Raw genomic sequence first — 21720 nt, 5'->3', positions numbered from 1 at the left:
TCAGTTATTCAATAAAAAGTGATCTGTGTGTTGCTCTGTAGGTATTTTGTAGATGTGATTGAAGTCCATAATCAGTTGAATTTAAGTAAGGACAATTATCCAACATAGTCCAGTGGACACAGTTCAGTCAGCTGTAAAGCTTTAAGAGCTAAGACTTCTCTGAAGTAAAAATAAATTCTGCTTGTGGACAACAGCATCAGCTCCTGCCCAAGGGTTCCAGCCTGTCCTCTGTAACAGGCGACTCTGAGAATTTTGGACTTGCCCAGGCAAGTTAGATTTGCAGTATTATCTTTTTTATATTGCTAGATTCAGTTCACTAGTATGTTGTTTAATATCCCAAGACAGTTTGTTTTGTAATTTTCCTTCCTTTAATGTCTTTATCTGTTTTTTATATCATGATATTGCTGGACTCATGTACCCTGGAAACTTTGGTAAGACTTTTCTGCCTAGTGTTTTGTGAAGCCCTCTAGACTTAAAGTCTTTTCTGTGGGAAATTTAAAAATTATGTATTCAGTGAATTCCCTGGTGGTCCAGTGGTCACGAGTTGGTACTTTCATTGCTATGGGCCTGGTTTCAGTTGCTGGTAAGAAAGCTAAGATCCCACAAGTTGCACGTTATGTCAATAAAATAAAGTAAAATAAAATAAAGGATTCAAATTCTTAAATCAATATGCACTTATGCAGATTTTCTATGTCATTATGTTATTCTTGTATGTCATTTTTAAAGATATTTGTCCTTTACATTAAAATTTAAAAATTTAAAAATTGAATCTGCATGGTGTTTGTTATATTCTCTTTGTAATGCCCATGTATCTTTTATATTAAAGTGAAAGCTGAAGTGTTAGTTCCTTAGTCATGTCTGACTCTTTGCAACCCCATGGATTGTAGCCTGTCAGGCTCCTCTATCCATGGGATTCTTCAGGTCAGAATACTGGAGTAGGGTGCCATTTCCTTTTCCAGGGAATCTTCCCAACCCAGGGCTCAAACCTGGGTCTCCCATATTGCAAGCAGATTCTTTACCATCTGAGCCACCAGGGAAGCCCAATCTTTTGCATTATCCTCTTTTAATTCATGTGAATGGTAAATTCCCTCCCCCCTCCCCCCTTTTTTTCTTTTGCATTTTGAGGTGATTTCAAAGAACCACGCTTTGTGTTTGTTGATTTTTCTGCTTGGAAGTTAGCTTTCTTTTTCATTCGGATCTTTTGTAATTTAGATGCTTAGTTGTATCTGGCTTTTTGCGGCCTCATGGACTGCAGCACACCAGGCTTGCCTGTCCTTCACTGTCTCCCAGAGGTTGCTCAAACTCATGTCCTTTGAGTTGATGATGCAATCCAACCATCTCATCCTCAGTCACTCCCTTTTCCTCCTGCCTTCAATCTTTCCCAGCATCAGGGTCTTTTCCAATGAATCAGCTCTTCTCATCAGGCAGCCAAAGTATCAGAGCTTCAGCATCCAGTCTTTCCAATGAGTAATCAGCATTGATTTCCTTTGGAATTGACTGGTTTGATCTCCTTGCTGTCCCAGGGACTCTCAAGAGTCTGTTTTTTTCTTATTTTCATTCTTCTACATAATTTAATATGCTGGGTTTTTTAATTTATAAGATGGATCTCAAAACCCTTGACTTTTAGGTTTTTAAAAGACCTTTTTAATTTAAACAAATTATAATTTTATTGGAATATAGTTGTTTTACAACGTTGTGTTTGTTTCAGATGTATAGCAATGCGATTCAGTTATACATTACATATATTCATTCTTTTTTGTATTCTTTTCTCATATAGGTTATCATTGAATGTTGATTAGTTTCCATTTGATATACTTTTATAGTGCTCTTCTTTTTAAGGTGTACCTTGATAAATTATAAAATAAGAGGACTCTAGACTTAAATTTTGTAATAACATTGAACCCTGACAAAAGTGGAAAGGAAGCATTTGATCAATGAGATACACTAAACATGAAGGAAGAGACACACCATGTTTCCCTAAAGCTTCCTGCTGTGCTGGTTAGCAAACTGTGAACCAAACCCCACTATTCACTCTACAGTGGAGTTAGCTGTGACTCTCATTTGGGGGCGAATTGAAGGATACCCAGGTCCCAGAGCTGACATGGTTGTGAAAATATCCAGGGCAGCGAAATGAGGGATGAAGAATGTGATGAATGTATCCCAAGCAAAGGCCAGGTTTAGAAAAGCTTAGTCTTAGGCTTTGTATGTGTGTGTGCGTGTGTTAGTCACTCAGTTGTGTCCAATTCTTTGCAATCTCATGGACTGTAGACTGCTAGCCTCCTCTGTCCATGGAATTCTCCAGGCAAGAATAATGGAGTGGGATGCCATTCTCTTTTCCAGGGGATTTTCCTGACCCAGGGATCGAACCCGGGTCTCCTGCATTGCAGATTCTTTAACATCTGAGTCACCAAGGAAAACCAGGGTTTGTATAGATCTCATCATATAGATAAGACTCACCAATGTTTTATAATGTTGTGAATTAACAGAGTTAAATGAGTTGAATTCTTTACCAGCTGAGCCACAAAGGAAGTCCAACCAAAAAGATAGGACACTGAAAGATGAACTCTTCAGGTTGGTAGGTGCCCAATATGCTACTGGAGATCAGTGGAGAAATAACTCCAGAAAGAATGAAGGGATGGAGCCAAAGCAAAAACAACGCACACTTGTGGATGTGATTGGTGATAGAAGCAAGGTCCAATGCTGTAAAGAGGAATACTGCATAAGAACCTGGAATGTTAGGTCCATGAATCAAGGCAAATTGGAAGTGGTCAAACAGAAGATGGCAAGAGTGAACATCGACGTTTTAGGAATCAGCAAACTAAAATGGACTAGAATGGGAAAATTTGACTCAGATGACCATTATATTTACTACTGTGGGCAGGAATCCCTTAGAAGAAATGGAGTAGCCATGATAGTCAACAAAAGAGTCCAAAATGCAGTATGTGGGTGCAGTCTCAAAAACGACAGAATGATCTCTGTACGTTTCCAAGGCAAACCATTCAACATCACAGTAACCCAAGTCTATGCCCCAATCAGTAATGTTGAAGAAGCTGAAGTTGAACAGTTCTATAAAGACTTACAAGATCTTTTAGAACTAATGCCCCCAAAAGATGTCCTTTTCTTTATAGGGGATTGGAATGCAAAAGTAGGAAGTCAAGAAACACCTGGAGTAACAGGCAAATTTGGCCTTGGAGTACAGAATGAAACAGGGCAAAGACTAATAGAGTTTTGGCAAGATAACACAATGGTCATAGCAAACACCAACTTCCGACAACACAAGAGAAGACTCTACACATGGACATCACCAGATAGCCAACACCAAAATCAGATTGATTATATTCTTTGAAGCCAAAGATGGAGAAGCTCTATACAGTTAGCAAAAACAAGACCAGGAGCTGACTGTGGCTCAGATCATGAACTCCTTATTACCAAATTCAGACTTAAATTGAAGAAAGTAGGGAAAACCACTAGACCATTCACGATGACCTAGATCAAATCCCTTATGATTATACAGTGGAAGTGAGAAATAGATTTAAGGGACTAGAACTGATAGACAGTGTGCCTGATGAACTATGAACAGAAGTTTGTGACACTGTACAGGAGACAGGGATCAAGACCATCCCCAAGAAAAAGAAATGCAAAAAAGCAAAATGGCTCTCTGGAGAGGCCTTACAAATAGCTGGGCAAAGAAGAGAAGTGAAAAGCAAAGGAGAAAAGGAAAAATGCATCCATTTGAATGCAGAGTTCCAAAGAATAGCAAGGAGAGATAAGAAAGCCTTCCTTGGTCTTCCATGATCAGTGCAAAGAAACAGAGGAAAACAATAGAATGGAAAGACTAGAGATCTCTTTAAGAAATTTAGACATACCAAGGGAACATTTCATGCAAAGATGGGCATGAAATGGTATGGACACAACAGAAGCAGAAGATATTAAGAAGAGGCAGCAAGAATACACAGAAGAAATGTACAAAAAAGATCTTCATGACCCAGATAATCATGATGGTGTGATCACTCACCTAGAGCCAGACATCCTGGAATGTGAAGTCAAGTGGGCCTTAGAAAGCATCAATATGAACAAAGCTAGTGGAGGTGAAGGAATTCCAGTTGAGCTATTTCAAATCCTAAAAGATGATGCTGTGAAAGTGCTGTGCTGAATATTCCAGCAAATTTGGAAAACTCAGCAGTGGCCACAGGATTGGAAAAGGTCAGTTTTCATTTCAGTCTCAAAGAAAGGCAATGTCAAAGAATGCTCAAACTAAGGCACAATTGCACTCTTCTCACACACTAGTAAAGTAATGCTCGAAATTCTCCAAGCCAGGCTTTAGCAATACTTGAACCGTGAACTTCCAGATGTTCAAGCTCGTTTTCAAAAAGGCAGAGGAAACAGAGATCAAATTGCCAACATCTGCTGTATCATCAAAAAAGCAAGAGTGTTCCAGAAAAACATCTATTTCTGCTTTATTGACTATGCCAAAGCCTTTGTCTGTGTGGATCACAATAAACTGTGGAGAATTCTGAAAGAGATTGGAATACAGGACCACCTGACATGCCTCTTGAGAAATCTGTTTACAGGTCAGGAAGCAACAGTTATAACTGTTCTTGAAACAACAGACTGGTTCCAAATAGGAGAAGGAGTCCATCAAGGCTGTATATTGTCACCCTGCTTATTCAACTTATATGCAGAGTACATCAGGAGATTACATCCACGTACTGCATTTTGGACTCTTTGGTTGCCCATGATGGCTACTCCATTTCTTCTGAGGGGTCCCTGCCTGCACTAGTAGATATAATGGCTATCTGAGTTAAATTCACCCATTCCAGTCCATTTTAGTTCGCTGATTCCTAGAATGTCGACGTTCACTCTTGCCATCTATGGTTGACCACTTCCAATTTGCCTTGATTCATGGACCTGACATTCCAGGTTCCTATGCAATATTGCTCTTTACAGCATTGGATCTTGCTTCTATCACCAGTCACATCCACAACTGGGTATTGTTTTTACTTTGGCTCCATCCCTTCATTCTTTCTGGAGTTATTTCTCCACTGATCTCCAGTAGCATATTGGGCACCTAATGACCTAGGAGTTCCTCTTTTGGTATCTTATCATTTTGCCTTTTCATACTGTTCATGGGGTTCTCAAGGCAAGAATAATGAAGTGGCTTGCCAATCCCTTCTCCAGTGGGCCACATTCTGTCAGACCTCTCCACCATGACCTGCCCATCTTGGGTTGCCCCACAGGCATGGCTTGGTTTCATTAAGTTAGACAAGGCTGTGGTCCTAGTGTGATTAGATTGACTAGTTTTCTGTGAGTATGGTTTCAGTGTGTCTGCCCTCTGATGCCCTCTTGCAACACCTACCATCTTACTTGGGTTTCTCTTACCTTGGGCATGGGGTATCTCTTCACAGCTGCTCCAGCAAAGCACAGCCACTGCTCCTTACCTTGGACGAGTTGTATCTCCTTACCGCCGCCATTCCTGACCTTCAATGTGGGATAGCTCCTCTAGGAATGATCTCTCTTCGTCTCCAAGCAAACCATTCAATATCACAGTTATCCAAGTCTATGCCCCAACCAGTAACACTGAAGAAGCTGAAGTTGAATGGTTTTATGAAGACCTACAAGCCCTTTTAGAACTAACACCCAAAAAAGATGTCCTTTTCATTATAGGGGACTGGAAAGTAGGAAGTCAGGAAACACTTGGAGTAACGGGCAAATTTGGCCTTGGAATGCGGAATGAAGCAGGGCAAAGACTAATATTTTGCCAAGAAAATGCACTGGTCATAGCAAACACCCTCTTCCAACAACACAAGAGAAGACTCTACACATGGACAACACCAGATGGTCAACACCGAAATCAGATTGATTATATTTTTTCAGCCAAAGATGGAGAAGCTCTATACAGTCAACAAAAAACAAGACCAGGAGCTGACTGTAGCTCAGATCATGAACTCCTTATTACCAAATTCAGACTCAATTTGAAGAAAGTAGGGAAAACTGCTAGGCCATTCAGGTATGACCTAAATCAAATCCCTTATGATCATACAGTGGAAGTGAGAAATAGTTTTAAGGACCTAGATCTGATAGATAGAGTGCCTGATGAACTATGGAATGAGGTTCATGACATTGTACAGGAGACAGGAATCAAGACCATCCTCATGGAAAAGAAATGCAAAAAAGCAAAATGGCTGTCTGGGGAGGCCTTACAAATAGCTGTGAAAAGAAGAGAGGTGAAAAGCAAAGGAGTAAAGGAAAGATATAAGCATCTGAATGCAGAGTTCCAAAGAATAGCAAGAAGAGATAAGAAAGCCTTCCTCAGCGATCAATGCAAAGAAATAGAGGAAAACAACAGAATGGGAAAGACTAGAGATCTCTTCAAGAAAATTAGGGATACCAAGGGAACATTTCATGCAAAGATGGGCTCGATAAAGGACAGAAATAGTCTGGACCTAACAGAGGCAGAAGATATTAAGAAGAGGTGGCAAGAATACACAGAAGAACTGTAGAAAAAAAATCTTCATGACCCAGAGAATCATGATGATGTGATCACTAATCTAGAGCCAGACATCCTGGAATGTGAAGTCAAGTGGGCCTTAGAAATCATCACTGTGAACAAAGCTAGTGGAGGTGATGGAATTCCAGTTGAGCTGTTTCAAATCCTGAAAGATGATGCTGTGAAAGTGCTGCACTCAATATGCCAGCAAATTTGGAAAACTCAGCAGTGGCCACAGGTCTGGAAAAGGTCAGTTTCATTCCAATCCCAAAGAAAGGCAATGCCAAAGAATGCTCAAACTACTGCACAATTGCACTCATCTCACACGCTAGTAAAGTAATGCACAAAATTCTACAAGCTAGACTTCAGCAATACGTGAACTGTGAACTCCCTGATGTTCAAGCTGGTTTTAGAAAAGTCAGAGGAACCAGAGATCAAATTGCCTACATCTGCTGGATCATGGAAAAAGCAAGGGAGTTCCAGAAAAGCATCTTTCTGCTTTATTGACTATGCGAAAGCCTTTGACTATGTGGATCACAATCAACTGTGGAAAATTCTGAAAGAGATGGAAATACCAGACCACCTAACCTGCCTTTTGAGAAATCTGTATGCAGATCAGGAAGCAACAGTTAGAACTGGACATGAAACAACAGACTGGTTCCAAATTGGAAAAGGAGTACGTCAAGGCTGTATATTGTCACCCTGCTTATTTAACTTGTATGCAGAGTACGTCATGAGAAACGCTGGACTGGAAGAAACACAAGCTGGAATCAAGATTGCTGGGAGAAATATCAATAACCTCAGATATGCAGATGACACCACCCTTATTGCAGAAAGTGAAGAGGAGCTAAAAAGCCTCTTGATGAAAGTGAAAGAGGAGAGCAAAAAAGTTGGCTTAAAGCTCAACATTCAGAAAACGAAGATCATGGCATCCAGTCCCATCACTTCATGGGAAATAGATGGGGAGAGAGTGGAAACAGTGTCAGGCTTTATTTTTTTGGGCTCCAAAATCACTGCAGATGGTGACGCAGCCATGAAATTAAAAGATGCTTACTCCTTGGAAGGAAAGTTATGAGCCTAGATAGTATATTCAAAAGTGGAGACATTACTTTGCCGACTAAGGTCCGTCTAGTCAAGGCTATGGTTTTTCCTGTGGTCATGTATGGATGTGAGAGTTGGACTGTGAAGAAGGCTGAGTGCCGAAGAATTGATGCTTTTGAACTGTGGTGTTGGAGAAGACTCTTGAGAGTCCCTTGGACTGCAAGGAGATCCAACCAGTCCATTCTGAAGGAGATCAACCTTGGGATTTCTTTGGAAGGAATGATGCTAAAGCTGAAGCTCCAGTACTTTGGCCACCTCATGTGAAGAGTTGACTCATTGAAAAAGACTCTGATGCTAGGAGGGATTGGGGGCAGGAGGAGAAGGGGACGACCGAGGATTAGATGGCTGGATGATATCATGGACTCGATGGATGTGAGTCTGAGTGAACTCTGGGAGTTGGTGATGGACAGGGAGGCCTGGCGTGCTGGGATTCTTGGGGTCGCAAAGAGTCGGACACGACTGAGGGACTGACCTGAACTGAATTGACATCAGGAGAAATGCTGGGATGGATGAAGCGCAAACTGCAATCAAGATTTCCAGAACATATATCAATAACCTCAGATATGGTGATGGCACCACCCTTATGGAAGAAAGTGAAGAAGAACTAAAGGGCCTCTTGATGAAAGTGAAAGAAGAGAGTGAAAATGTTGGCTTAAAGCTCACCATTAGAAAACAAAGATCATGGCATCTGCTCCCATCACTTCATGGCAAACAGATGGGGAAATAGAGGAAACAGTGACTGACTTTATTTTTTTAGGCTCCAAAATTACTGCAGATGGTGACTGCAGCCATGAAATTAAAAGAAGCTTGCTCCTTGGAAGAACAGTTATGACCAACCTAGACAGCATATTTAGAAGCAGGTACATTACTTTGCCAACTAAGATCCATCTCGTCAAGGCTGTGGTTTTTCCAGTACTCACGTATGGATGTGAGAGTGGAGTAAAAAGAAAGTTGAGTGTTGAAGAACTGATGCTTTTGAACTGTAGTGTTGGAGAAAACTCTTGAGAGTCTCTTGGACTGCAAGGAGATCCAACCATTCCAACCTAAAGGAGAGCAGTCTTAAGTATTCATTGGAAGGACATATGCTGAAGCTGAAGCTCCAATACTTTGGCCACCCAATACAAAGAACTGACTAATTGGGAAAGACCCTGATGCTGGGAATGATTGAAAGCAGGAGGAGAAGGGGACGACAGAGGATGAGATGGCTGGATGGCATCACCAACTCGATGGACACGAGTTTGAGTATACTCCCGGTGTTGGTGACGGACGGGGAGGCCTGGCGTGCTGTGGTCCATGGGATGCAAAGAACCTCACATGACTTAGCAACTGAACTAAACTGAACTGAACTGAAATGAGTTGGGTGATATCAAAGGAGAAACAGAGGTGATGAAGGAGGAATCTGAGAACCAGAGCTAATCTCTAAAGTTCCTGAAATATGCAAGCTACTCTATCTGCTTACGTGAAGACTTCACTGCCCCTTTGTTTGTGTTAAGTTCGTGTGCCTAGTCACTTAGTTGTGTCTGACTCTTTCCAACCTCATAGACTGTAACCAGTCAGGCTCCTCTTTCCTGGGGTTTCTCTGGGCAAGAATACTGGAGAGAGTTGCCATGCCCTTCTCCAGGGGATCTTCCTAACTGAGGAATCAAACCCAGGTCTCCTATGTTGCAGGTGGATTCTTTACCATCTGAATCTCCAGGGAAGCCCTATCTCACCACAATATTGGGCTAATGGAATCTCCTCCAGGTATAGACTGTCATTCTCTGCAAACTAAAGAATTTTTCTGAATTGTGAAAAATCATCATTTTCTCTCAAGTGAAAGATTTCATCTAAGAATTTTTTTTTATTTGTTCATGTAGATACATAGACTTTGGATAGAATTTCCCAAATGATGTGCTCCAAATGGGACATATATGAAAATAATGATTCTCCTTATTGGAGGGATATCAGGACCTCGGTCACTTGCTTCTGGGTCAGTATACTTCTTTCTATATACCCATCATTGTCTCTGTTTCATAGTGTGACAGAGGTGCAGAGCATTGGCCGTGATGATATGGTCCATCAGATGGGTCTGGAGTCCAACCAGATGAGGGGGAATTGTGTGTGTAGCTTGAATTGGGCTTTTTTGGAATTCCTGGGAATGTAGGAGAAAGAAATGAAGTTGGCTTCAAGGAAGGGATTTATTTTGTGTTTATTGTACACTAGGATCTTTTGTGTCCTTCAGAAGTTGACTTTTTGCTTAGATACTATTTTCATCTTCTACGAACTTCTGTAAAGGGTTTGAAATGGCTGGCAATAAAAGATTCACAAATGTATATACATATGAAAGGAAAAGTGCTCAGTCATGTCCAGCTCTTGGGACCCCATAAACTGTAGCCTTCCAGGATCCTCTGTCCATGGTATTCTCCAGGCAAGAATACTGGAGTGGGTTGCCTGTCCCTTCTCCAGGGGATCTTCCAAACCCAGGGATCAAACCTGGGTCTCCTGCATTACAGACAGATTCTTTACCATCTGAGTCACTAGGGAAACCAGTATGGTGTGTGTGTGTGTGTGTGTGTGTGTGTGTGTGTGTGTGTGTGTGTGTGTGTGTGTGTGTGTGTGTGTGTGTGTGTGTGTGTGTAACAAAACTGTTAGATACAACCTCTTTAAATTGCCTTAGAATTTAGGGCCATGAAATCTGAACCTAACTCCAGAGCTTCTGAGAGCATTAGTAATGGGTCTTCAGTGGGTACCTAAGGAAAAAGCATTGGCACAGCTTCCATGGAGCTCTTCACTTTGATGTTACCTCTGCTTCCCAGGTTAGTGCTGGGCTGGGTTAGTCATAAAAGGCCCTCACCTGGAGTGGTTTAGTCTCTCAGTCTTGTCTGACTCTTTGACTCCATGGACTCTAGCCTGCCAGGTTCCTCTGTCCATGGGATGTTCCAGGCACGAATACTGGAGTGGATTGCCATTCCCTTCTCCAGGGGAACTTCCTGACCCAGTAATCAAACCCGGGTCTCCTGCATAGCAGTCAGATTCTTTAATGACTGATTCACCAGGGAAGCCACCTGTGGAGACCCAGATTATTGAAATCTGCTAAAAACCAGTAATTTGGATTTTTTAAATTGACATTTTAGTATTTTTTTTTTTTTAACAAACAACAATGGCAAGCCAAGTGACCTAAAGGCTAGACATAGAAGGAGCCAGAAGGACTCCTCCCCATGAACATGAAGTTTGTAGTGTGGTAGGACGCACAGTCAAGCCAGTGACTGTAAGAAATTGTTTTCTATAGGTCTAATAGGAGAGGTCAGACAGCCCTATTTTTCTCCACTTATGATTAGCATTTATTCCTTCAGAACTCCATGCTCTTCACTCTGAGTTTTCTTTTGATACCACAGCAGAGATGGGGAGAAACAGGAAAAGCACATGGGTCTCCATCCAGATCATGCAGTTTGCTCCCCAAGGGCTCCTGGCCACAGAGTCACAGTTCTGGTTGTTTGTTCCTCCTGCCTGCAGCTGTGGCTCTGGGATTCCCTGAGCACAAACTGCTCCTCTCTTTCTCTAGGATAAGCAATACCTTCCTGGGAAACTTTAGGACAATCACTTACCCTCCCAACCTCATATTTCTTACCTTAAAGAACAGCCAGTGTTAACTCAGACAAGCATCTCAACCTTCTCATCCCAGCTCCATTTTGGTCAAAATTTCAATCAACTGTGATTATTGCCTGCAAATCATTCATGCCATTCTTTCTATCTGTTAAACAAGCCTTTAAAATCAGTCATAAGTCTTAGAATGGTCTAAAAATATTTGGGGATTCTTCCCTGTGTTTCCCCAGCACCCTGTGCAGATCACAATCGATTTGTATCTACCTGAGATTGTAAACTTCAGAGGCCTTGGCCCAGACTGGGAGAATCTGCAAGTCCCTAGCACCTCACCTGACTTTCACAGCAGGCAGACACTAAATGTTGATTTCATTCTTATTGCCTGATACTGCATTCCAGGGTATCATACTTTTCCTGATAAAGATGGATGCTTAAATCAGCATCAACCAATGATTTTGTTTTCTATTCTACCTGTTGTCTTTTTAGACCCAGGTCATTTCCCAAGAGAAAATCATCTCATGGGATAATGTGATAATTAAGAGAATGTTCATGGAACTCAGCACAGGGCCTTACACACAGTGCCTACATTGTAAATGGAACCTGGTGTTGTTATAATAGTTAACCTTTGGAATGGGCATTTTAAATACTTACTATAATGATAGAAAGATGGCTGTAAGTTGGGGGCAAGCTTAAATATGTCATAATAGCTCATAACATGGGCTTCCCATCTTCGTGACTTAGGCTTTGCAGTCTCCATCAAGTTGCTTTTTCTCTCCCTGTGCCTCACTGTCTTCATTTGTAAAATTAGATAATACTGTTACTAGATATGTTACATTGAATTTTTAATTAACCACTTCTTTATCCCTACATGGATAGCTGAGGCATCTGGATTCCTCATCTGTGATGCCTGCTCACTCATCTCTCTATTAACACCTGCTGACTCCTGAAAGTTTGAGATTCAGCTCCTACTCTCTGAGCCCCAAATAGTCTCATCTGTTAAAAATAGTAATGCCTGCCTCAAAGGGCTACTGAGTGTATCACAATAGCTGACACCTAGAAAGTTCTTATCAGAGTGTTAGGTGCATGCAATAAACATCATGAGGACCACCTATAATTGTATTTCTTTGGGAGGGAAAGCATTCCCTGCTGTTTCATCAAGTTTCAAGGAAAGGAGTTTATTCCTAACAAATCACTAAAGTTTACCTTTGAAAATTATCCTTGACATGAAGGCCTCTGTATTTTCGCTATTTCAGACATTTCTACTTATGATTGGTGTGGTGGGCGTGATGGTGGCTGCAATTCCTTGGATTGCTATACCTGTGATTCCCCTTGGCATCATTTCCTTTTTTCTTCGGCGATATTTCTTAGAGACGTCACGAGATGTGAAACGCCTGGAATGTACAAGTGAGTACCAGGGCTCTCAGGTTGGGAGGGCAGTGCAGCCTGTCTTCCATTCATACTGCAATTAACCAGACCCCTGAAACTCTGCAGACTGTTCTGTGGAATTTCTCACTGTTAACATTAGGTGATTGAATGTTCTGGCCCCTGTAGGTTTGGCCCTTAAGGCAGATGGAGCTGGTGGCGGGTCAGCTGCACTTTGCATTTTAGCCCAAGAAGGATGGATGTGAGCACCATGAGGACAGGGACCATTTCTGTCTTGTTCATGAAACACTTCCTAACACAGAGTATCCACTCTATTAATATTATTGTTGAAAGTTTTCATCATGTTGAAACTAATGTAGAAGGAAAATAGAGAATTGTTCTTCTCCTAAGGTTACCAGAAATGACAAGGAAAGGACAAGAGACCTCAGGAAATATATGTCAGAAGTAATATATTTGCAGAATACATTCTTTCACATGTTCTAGTAAGTTGCAGTTGTTAAATGTATTGAAAAGATGTGTGTTGGTCACTCGGTCATGTCTGACTCTTTGCGACCACATGGACTGTAGCCCACCAGACTCTTCTGTGCATGGAATTCCCCAGGCAAGAATACTGGAGTGGATAGCCATTCCCTTCTCCAGAGGATTTTCCTGACCCAGGGACTGAACCCAGGTCTCCTGCATTGCTGGTGGATTCTTTAATGTCTAAGCCTCCAGGGAAGCCCTGCTGAAAAGATAAGCCCTGTTGCTTTCAGGTTTGCTCTTTGTCATTGTCAATATTTGGGGTGACACCACACTGTTTGTACACCCCTTTCTCAAAACTATTCATATAAATGATGCTGAAAATAATCCTCTAGGAGAACTCAGGAGTGGGATCTGTTCAGTATGCATTTAGTAGATTACTCCATTCACCTTCCTAGTTTTAGAATAATGGGGAACAGGACCCTGGTGGTCCTGTGCTTCCGCTGCAGGGGCTGCCACTTCTGTCCCTGGTTGGGAAACCAGATCCTGCAAGGTGAGGCAAAAAACAGAATGCTGGGAAACACATCAGTCTATTCTACAGGTAATCACAGATGATGAAATAATCTAATTTCTCTTATTAATGCACATTTTTTATCAATATTAAAACAAAAATAAGGAAAATAGATTGCTATATATTTTTCAAAAGTTATAAAACAATAGCCAAAAAGTAAGGAGAGAATATGTTTGTATCAGAGACCTCAACCATGAATAATTATTGCAAATTAATACCAACTTAACCCTCTAGAAACCAAGCCAAGAACAGACGCATATTAAGTCCCTTGCTTCTCTGTATCTATTAAGTGGGAAAAAATGTCAGTTCATCCAGTCAAAGGAGTTTTTCTTTAATTGTGGCATTTGTATGTTTTGTTTTTAATAATAAACACTTGAGGTACTTATCTTTATTTGCAAAAAGGATAGTGATCATCAGTTTCATAAAATCTGTAGAAGATATTTTCACTCATCAGGAGAAGCAGCTAACCTCCTGTGAGGTCGAGTTTGGTGAGGTGTTAGGAAGGATGGGGAGCAGTAGAGTCCAGGCGTGTGTGTGATGTTCTACCTGTATAACTGAGTAGGATGGTGGGACCTGGGGAGGCAGAAGAGGAAGTGATAAGCTCCATCCAGTCTTCTGTGTAGACAGGGCTTCAGACGTTTTATGGTTTGAGGCCACTCATGAAATGGAGTCATTCAACAGTCGTTGCAAAGCAGGTCTCTGGTACACTGATAACTGAATGACTATACTGTATACCTGAAAGTAGCACATTATTGTAAATCAACTATACTTCAATATGCTTATTAGAAATTGTGGACAATTTCCACCTGATGAGATGCCAGAAAAATTTGGAGGGAGGTGTCTTTGAGAGGATCTTGATGAAAGAACAAGAATTTCTTTACCTAAATCTAGCTGTGATTTGAATTTGATCAAATATAGTTTCAAAGAGAATCTCTCATTCCCAGGTCATTAAAGTGAAACTTGGTGTGAGCAGGAGTTCAGGGTCACATGGAGGATTCCCTTTGCCAGGACGTGTGACCACAGCGCCCGGGAGGCAGTGGTTTCCTCGCGTCCAGCCTCCCTGATTTTCTTTGTCCTGTGTCTGTTTCTGCTTCCCCAGCATGGAGCCCGGTATTTTCTCACTTAGCATCTTCTCTCCGGGGACTCTGGACCATCCGGGCGTGCAAAGCTGAACAGAAGTTTCAGGAACTGTTTGATGCACACCAGGATTTGCACTCAGGTCTATAAGTTTCTGGAGATGATTTCAAAGGATGGGATGTGCTCCCTTCTGAGGCTGACCTCCCTCTCAGGTGGCTTGGCTGCCCACACCTCTCTCTGTGTCACCCCTCATCCCTCTCTGCACACCTGCCTCCCCCACCCCTTCCTCTTAGCATCCCTCTGTCTATCCCTCTTCCCCATCACCACATGCTTTGCTCCCCGAACTGACTTGCATTGTCCTTGCGTCACTGTGCCCTGTGGACTTCTGTCTCTTTAGGGCAAGAGTCAGCAAACTTTTCTTTTTTGCAAAGATCCAGATAGAAAATATTGTAGGCTTGTGTGCTATACTGTGTCTGTTGCAACTACTCACCTTTGCGGTTGTAGCACAAAGACAGGCAAAGATAATACATCAGCAAATGGCGGCACCTATGTTCCAATGAAACTTTATTTTCAGAACCAGGTGGTGGCTGTTCTCACCCTCCAGGTTACAGTTTGCTGACTCTTTTCAGGGCATGGAGGGTGGCAGAAGTTATTGAGGAAATAATTTCCTGATTTGCCACCCACTTGATTATGTTTTTATCAGTGAAGTTTTTTTCCTAGGTAGAAAATTCAGAATTTCCTCTAAGTCTATAAAATCCAAGCCAAACTTTCCAATAATTGTTGTATTTTGAAGATAAAAATGGCATTTTGAAAGTCACATGCAGATCCTGTTAGCTGATGGTCACATAGATGCCGACTCCTAAGAATAAACACCACAGGGCCCTGTAGTGAGGGAAGAAGGTGCTGGAATCAAAGTGTGAGCTGTGCTGTCTGCTGTGTGAGAGCTGGGAGCAGTCGGCCCTGTGAGAGGATGATCTTCACCCTGAGGCCCAGCACTGCAGGAAAGGCACTGATGAGGCGATTTTCCATCTTCCTTCTTGTGATCCTGTTTCTGTTGATAACCTGTGGGTTGACGTTTTCAGTGCATGCTTCCTGGACTGATTCCTGTGTGTCCCATACATTGTCTTGTGTTAGAACCTAGTTTTCCGGAATCTTCAGGTTCCTTGGGTGTGTAACTTTGCTGTCCTACCTGTGTAAAATCTTCTGTAGCTCGACTGAGAAAATGCTCTCCCTCGTGAGAAGCAGCTAACATGGTTTCTCTGTTTATGTATTGCACTTATTATGGTTCACAAACCCAGAGGCGTGGTTCCTGCTTTTGACGACGTCCCGATGGCTCGCTGTGTATCTAGATGTCATCTGTGCCATCTTTGTCACTGTTGTTGCCTTTGGGGCCCTGATCCTGGTAGAATGTAAGTACAGATGTGAATATTTGTGGTATGTTTACAGTATATAGCTTTATTTGTAGTTATTAAACTCTTGTCATCTTGTCTAATATGTATACTCTTTGGTTCTAATGAATTGTATTAAAGTGTCTGCATATGTGACTCCACAGTGAGGTCCATGTGAAGTCATTTGTGTCTTGATGAGAATTTTTATCTTTTTTTCCATTTACTTATTTATTTACAGTAGGTCCTTGTTGAGGCCATTAAAATTTTTTTTTGATTGGCATGTGGTTGATTTACAATGTGTTAGTTTCAGGTGTATAGCCAAGTGAATCTGTTGTACATATATCCACTTCTTAAAGATTCTCTTTGCATACCCATGAACATTGGGGTGCATGTGTTTTTAAAATAATTTCCATTTTGATTAATACTTCAAATGAATTGTCTTTTAGAAAAGAATTTCTGTTTTTGACTTTTGGAATCCTCAGGAGCAAAGACCAGGTATGAACATGCCTGCTCCAGCAGACCTGTGGTGCCTTGGGCCCCTGCTTTGACTTGCTCAGGCCATTCTTTCATTTTTATTTTAAGTTTTACTGGGGTATAGTTCATTTACACTGTTGTTTTAGTTTCCAGTGTATAGCAAAGTCAATCTGCTATGCATAGACATATATCTACCCTTTTTTAGGTCCTTTTCCAGGTAGGTCATTACAGAGTTCTCTGTACTTTACAGTAGTTCTTATTATCTATTTTAATATTTTATATATAGTAGTATGTATGTGTAAATCTGAGTCTTCCAATTTATCCCTCCCCTCCCTTACCCCTGGTAACTGTAAGTTTATTTTCTACATCTGTTACTCTATGTCTGTTTTGTAGATAAGTTCATTTATAGCCTTTTGTTATAATCCATATATAAGCAATATCATATTCTGTTTTTCTCTGTCTGACTTACTTCACTCAGTATGACTATCTCTAGGTCCAGCCAAGTTGCTGCAAATGGCATTATTTATTTCTCCCTTTGCTATGGCTGGGTAATATTCCATTGTATGTATGATAGCACATCTTCCTTTTCCATTGCTCTGTTGATGGACATTTAGGTTGCTTCCATGTCCCGGCTACTGTGAATAGTGCTGCAGTGAACATTAGGGTGGATGCATCTTTTGGCGTTATGGTTTTCTCTGGATATATGCCCAGGAGTGGGATTGCTGGATCATATGGTAGCTCTATTTTTAGTTTTTAAAGGAAGCTCCATATTTTTCTCCATAGTGGCTCTACCAGTTTACATTCCCACAAACAGTGTTGGAGGGTGCCCTTTTCTCCACATCTCTCCAGTATTTATTGTTTGTAAGTTTTTTGATGATGGTCATTCTGACTGATGTGAGGTGAAACCTCACTGTAGTTTTTTTTTTTTCATTTTTTTTCACTGTAGTTTTGATATGCATTTCTCTAATAATTAAAGATGTTGACCATCTTTTCATGTGCTTTTTGGCCATCTGTATGTGCTCTTTGGAGAATGTCACTTAGTCTTCTACCCATTTTAAAAATTTTGTTGTTTATTTATTGTTTAATATTGAAGTGCATGGACTGTTTGTATATTTTGGAGAGTAATCCCTTTTAAGTCACTTTGTTTGCAAATATTTCCTCCCATTCTTTAGGTTGTCTTTGGTATTTTTTATGGTTTTCTTTGCTGTGCAAAAGTTTTTAATATTAATTGGGTCTCATTGGTTTATGTTTTATTTTATTTTCATTGCTCTAGGAGGTGGGTAAAAAGAAAGCTTGCTGCAATTTATGTCAGAAAGAGTTCTCCCTGTGTTTTCATCTAAAAGTTTTGTAGTGTCTGGTCTTACATTTATGTCTGTAATCCATTTTGAGTTTATTTTTGTGTATGGTGTTAAGGAATGTTCTAAGTTTATTCTTTTACATGTAGCTGTCCAGCTTTCCCAGCACCACTTATTGAAGAGACTGTCTTTTCTCCATTGTCTATTCTTGCTTTCTTTGTCATAGGTGATCATAGGCACATGGGTTTATCTCTGGGCTTTCTGTCCTATCCTGTTGATCTGTATTTCTGATTTTGGTGCCACTAGCATTTGGTGGCACTTTCAGTTACTGTAGCTTTGTGGTATGGTCTGAAAACATAGAGCATGATTCCTCCTAGCTTCATTTTTCTTTTTTTTAAATATTAATTTATTTATTTTAATTGGAGGTTAATTGCTTTTCAATATTGTATTGGTTTTGCCATACATCAACATGAATCCGCCACGGGTATACACGTGTTCCCCATCCTAAACCCCCTTCCTCCTCCCTCCCCACACCATCCCTCTGGGTCGTCTCAGTGCACCAGCCCCAAGCATCCAGTTTCTTCTTTGTTTTTCTCAAGATTACATTGGCTATTCATGTTATTTTGTGTTTCCCTACAAAATGTAAATTTTGTGTCTAATTCTGTGAAAAATGCCATTGGTAATTTGATAGGGATTACACTGAATCTGTAGATTGCTTTAAGTAGTTTGTTTGTTTGTTTGTTTACAGTAGGTCATCATGGAGATATTTTATATTTTTATTTTTCTTTGAATGGGTTGAGGTCTACATAACTGTAGCAAGATGACCTTCTGAACATACCAGGTAGTGTCCTGTAGTTGGATAGAGAGAACCAGGTTTATTATTAAGCTTTCTGTACAGCTTAGGTTATAACTTTAGGGCCTACTTGGATCTCTTGGTTGTAGGGGTCTGGTGTACTGGTGTGAGAAAGAGTCTCTGTAGCAAAAACAGTATCCTCACTGCTGTGTGGGTCCCAGATGAGCAGTTGTTGGAATGTGTGGCATGAATTCGCCATCCCTCACTATTCCATAGCAAGAACCCTGAATCACAGTCTTTAATAATGCAAAAATGAGAGTAATAGTTTAGATTTAAAAGCACTGCCTTGTTTTGAAAAACCCATTACCTTGTTTTTGGAATTCCAACTGCAGCTATATTGGACATAGAAAGTGAAATTACATAATGATAATTGAAGCATATGGACAAAACTCTGAACAATGACATCCTCACCTATAGTACACTGTCAAGGGTACCTCAGTCCAGGTGGGAGTAATATGATAAAAGACAAAAATGGAAAGGACCTAAGAGAAGTAGAAGAGATTAGGATGAGTTGGCAAGAATACACAGAAGAACTGTACAAAAAAGATCTTAATGACCTGGATGGCCATGATGGTGTGGTCACTCACCTAAGCCAGATATCCTGGCCTGTGAAGTCAAGTGGGCCTTAACTTCAAAGCATTACTACGAACAAAGCTAGTGAAGGAAATGGAATTCCAGCTGAGCAATTTAAAATCCTTAAAGATGATTCTGTTGAAGTGCTGCACTCAATATACCAGCAAATTTGGAAAACTCAACAGTGGCCACAGGATTGGAAAAGGTCAGTTTTCATTCCAGTCCCAAAGAAAGGCAATGCCAAAGAATGTTCAAGCTATCATGCAATTGCACTCATTCTGCATACTAGTAAGTTTATACTCAAAGCCCTTCAAATAAGATTTCAACAGTACATGAACCAGGAACTTCCAGCTGTACAAGCTGGGTTTACAAAAGGCAGAGGAAACAGAGATCAAATTGCCAATATTCACTGGATCATAGAGAAAACAAGGGAATTACAGAAAAACATCTGCTTCATTGGCTATGTGAAAGGCATTGAGAACTAAATAGACATTTCTCCAAAGAAGACATACAGATGGCTAACAAACACATGAAAAGATGCTCAACATCACTCATTATCAGAGAAATGCAAATCAAGACCACAATGAGGTACCGTTTCACACCAATCAGAATGGCTATGATCCAAAAGTCTATAAGCAATAAATGCTGGAGAGGGTGTGGAGAAAAGGGAACCCTCTTACACTGTTGGTGGGAATGCAAACTAGTACAGCCACTATGGAGAACAGTGTGGAGATTCCTTAAAAAACTGCAAATAGAACTGCCTTATGACCCAGCAATCCCACTGCTAGGCATACACAACAAGGAAACCAGAATTGAAAGAGACATGTGTACCCCAATGTTCATTGCAGCACTGTTTATAATACCCAGAACATGGAAGCAACCTAGATGTCCATCAGCAGATGAATGGATAAGAAAGCTGTGGTCCATATACACAATGGAGTATTACTCAGCCATTAAAAAGAATGCATTAGAATTAGTTCTAATGAGGTAGATGAAACTGGTGCCTATTATACAGAGTGAAGTAAGCCAGAAAGAAGAACACCAATACAATATACTAACACATATATATATGGAATTTAGAAAGATGGTAATGATAACCCTGTATGTGAGACAGCAAAAGAGACACAGATGTATATAACAGTCTTTTAGACTCTGTGGGAGAGGGAGAGGGTGGGATGATTTGGGAGAATGGCATTGAAACATGTATAATAGCATGTAAGAAACGAATAGCCAGTCTAGGTTCTATGCAGGATACAAGATGCTTGAGGCTGGTGCACTGGGATGACCAAGAGAGATGGTATGGAGTGGGATGTGGGAGGGGGGTTCAGGAATGCGAACACATGTACACCTGTGGTGGATTCATGTTGATGTATGGCAAAACCAATACAATATTGTAAAGTAAAATAAAGTAAATTTTTAAAAAAAGCAAAAAGATGGAAAAATAAATTTAAAAAATGAACCTTTTAGGAAAAAAAAAAGAAAGAAAGGCTTTGACTGTGTAGATCACAAGAAACTGTGGAAAATTCTGAAAGAGATAGGAATACCAGACCATCTTACCTGTCTCCTGAGAAACTTGTGTGCAGGTCAAGAAGAAACAGTTAGAACTGATGTAGAACAACAGACTGGTTCAAAATTGGAAAAGGAGAATGACAAGGATGTACATTTTCACTATGTTTATTTAATTTATATGATGAATACATCATGCAAAATGCTGGGCTGGATGAAGCTCAACCTGGAATCAGGATTTCTGGGAGAAGTATCAATAACCTCACATATGCAGATGATACCACTCTAATGACTGAAAGTGAAGAACCTCTTGATGAAAGTGACAGAGCAGAGTGAAAAAGCTAGGTTAAAACTCAGCTTTCAAAAAACTAAGATCATGATGTCTGGTCCCATCTGGGGAAAAATTGAAAGCAGTGACAGACTTTATTTTCTTGGGTTCCAAAAATCACTTCAAAGTGTGACTGCAGCCATGAATGAAAGCTATGACAAATCTAGACAGAATGTTACTAAGCAGAGATGTCATTTTGCCAGCAAAGTTCCATATTGTGAAAGCTATATTTTTTCCAGTAGTCATGTGAGAGTTGTCAAAGGATGTTAAGAGTTGGGCCATTGAAAAGGCTGAGGGCCGAAGAATTGATGCTTTCAAGCTGTGGTGTTGAAGACTCTCAAGAGTCCTTTGCGCTATAAGGAGATCAAATCAGTCAGTCCGAAAGGAAATCAGCCCTGAATATTCACTGGAAGGACTGTTGCTGAAGCTAAAGCTCCAATACTTTGACCACCTGATGCGAAGAGCTGACTCATTAGAGAAGACCCTGATGCTGGAAAGATTGAAGGCAGGAGGAGAAGTGGGTGGCAGAGGATGAGGTGGTTGGATGGCATCACTAACTCAGTGGACATGAGTTTGAGCAAACTCCGGGAGATAATGAAGGACAGGGAATCCTAGTGTGCTGCAGTCCATGGCGACACAGAGTCAG

The 21720-nt window shown here is 40.8% G+C and overlaps 1 protein-coding gene across 2 annotated transcripts in view; it reads left to right on the top strand.

The window, feature by feature from the left end:
• Nucleotides 1-21720, top strand: part of LOC138446665 (ATP-binding cassette sub-family C member 4-like) — a 171159-nt gene that overhangs the window by 94765 nt on the left and 54674 nt on the right. For both annotated transcript variants that reach the window (XM_069601885.1, XM_069601884.1), the window contains 3 exons: nucleotides 12421-12571; nucleotides 14680-14799; nucleotides 15956-16066. In XM_069601885.1, the coding sequence (XP_069457986.1) occupies nucleotides 12421-12571; nucleotides 14680-14799; nucleotides 15956-16066 (382 nt within the window). The remainder of the gene's footprint in view (nucleotides 1-12420; nucleotides 12572-14679; nucleotides 14800-15955; nucleotides 16067-21720) is intronic.

The sequence above is a fragment of the Ovis canadensis genome, chromosome 10 (assembly GCF_042477335.2).
Source record: "Ovis canadensis isolate MfBH-ARS-UI-01 breed Bighorn chromosome 10, ARS-UI_OviCan_v2, whole genome shotgun sequence".
Lineage (NCBI taxonomy): Eukaryota > Metazoa > Chordata > Mammalia > Artiodactyla > Bovidae > Ovis > Ovis canadensis.
The sequence above is the reverse complement of the archived record's forward strand: the minus strand, read 5'-3'. Positions and strand labels throughout refer to the sequence as shown.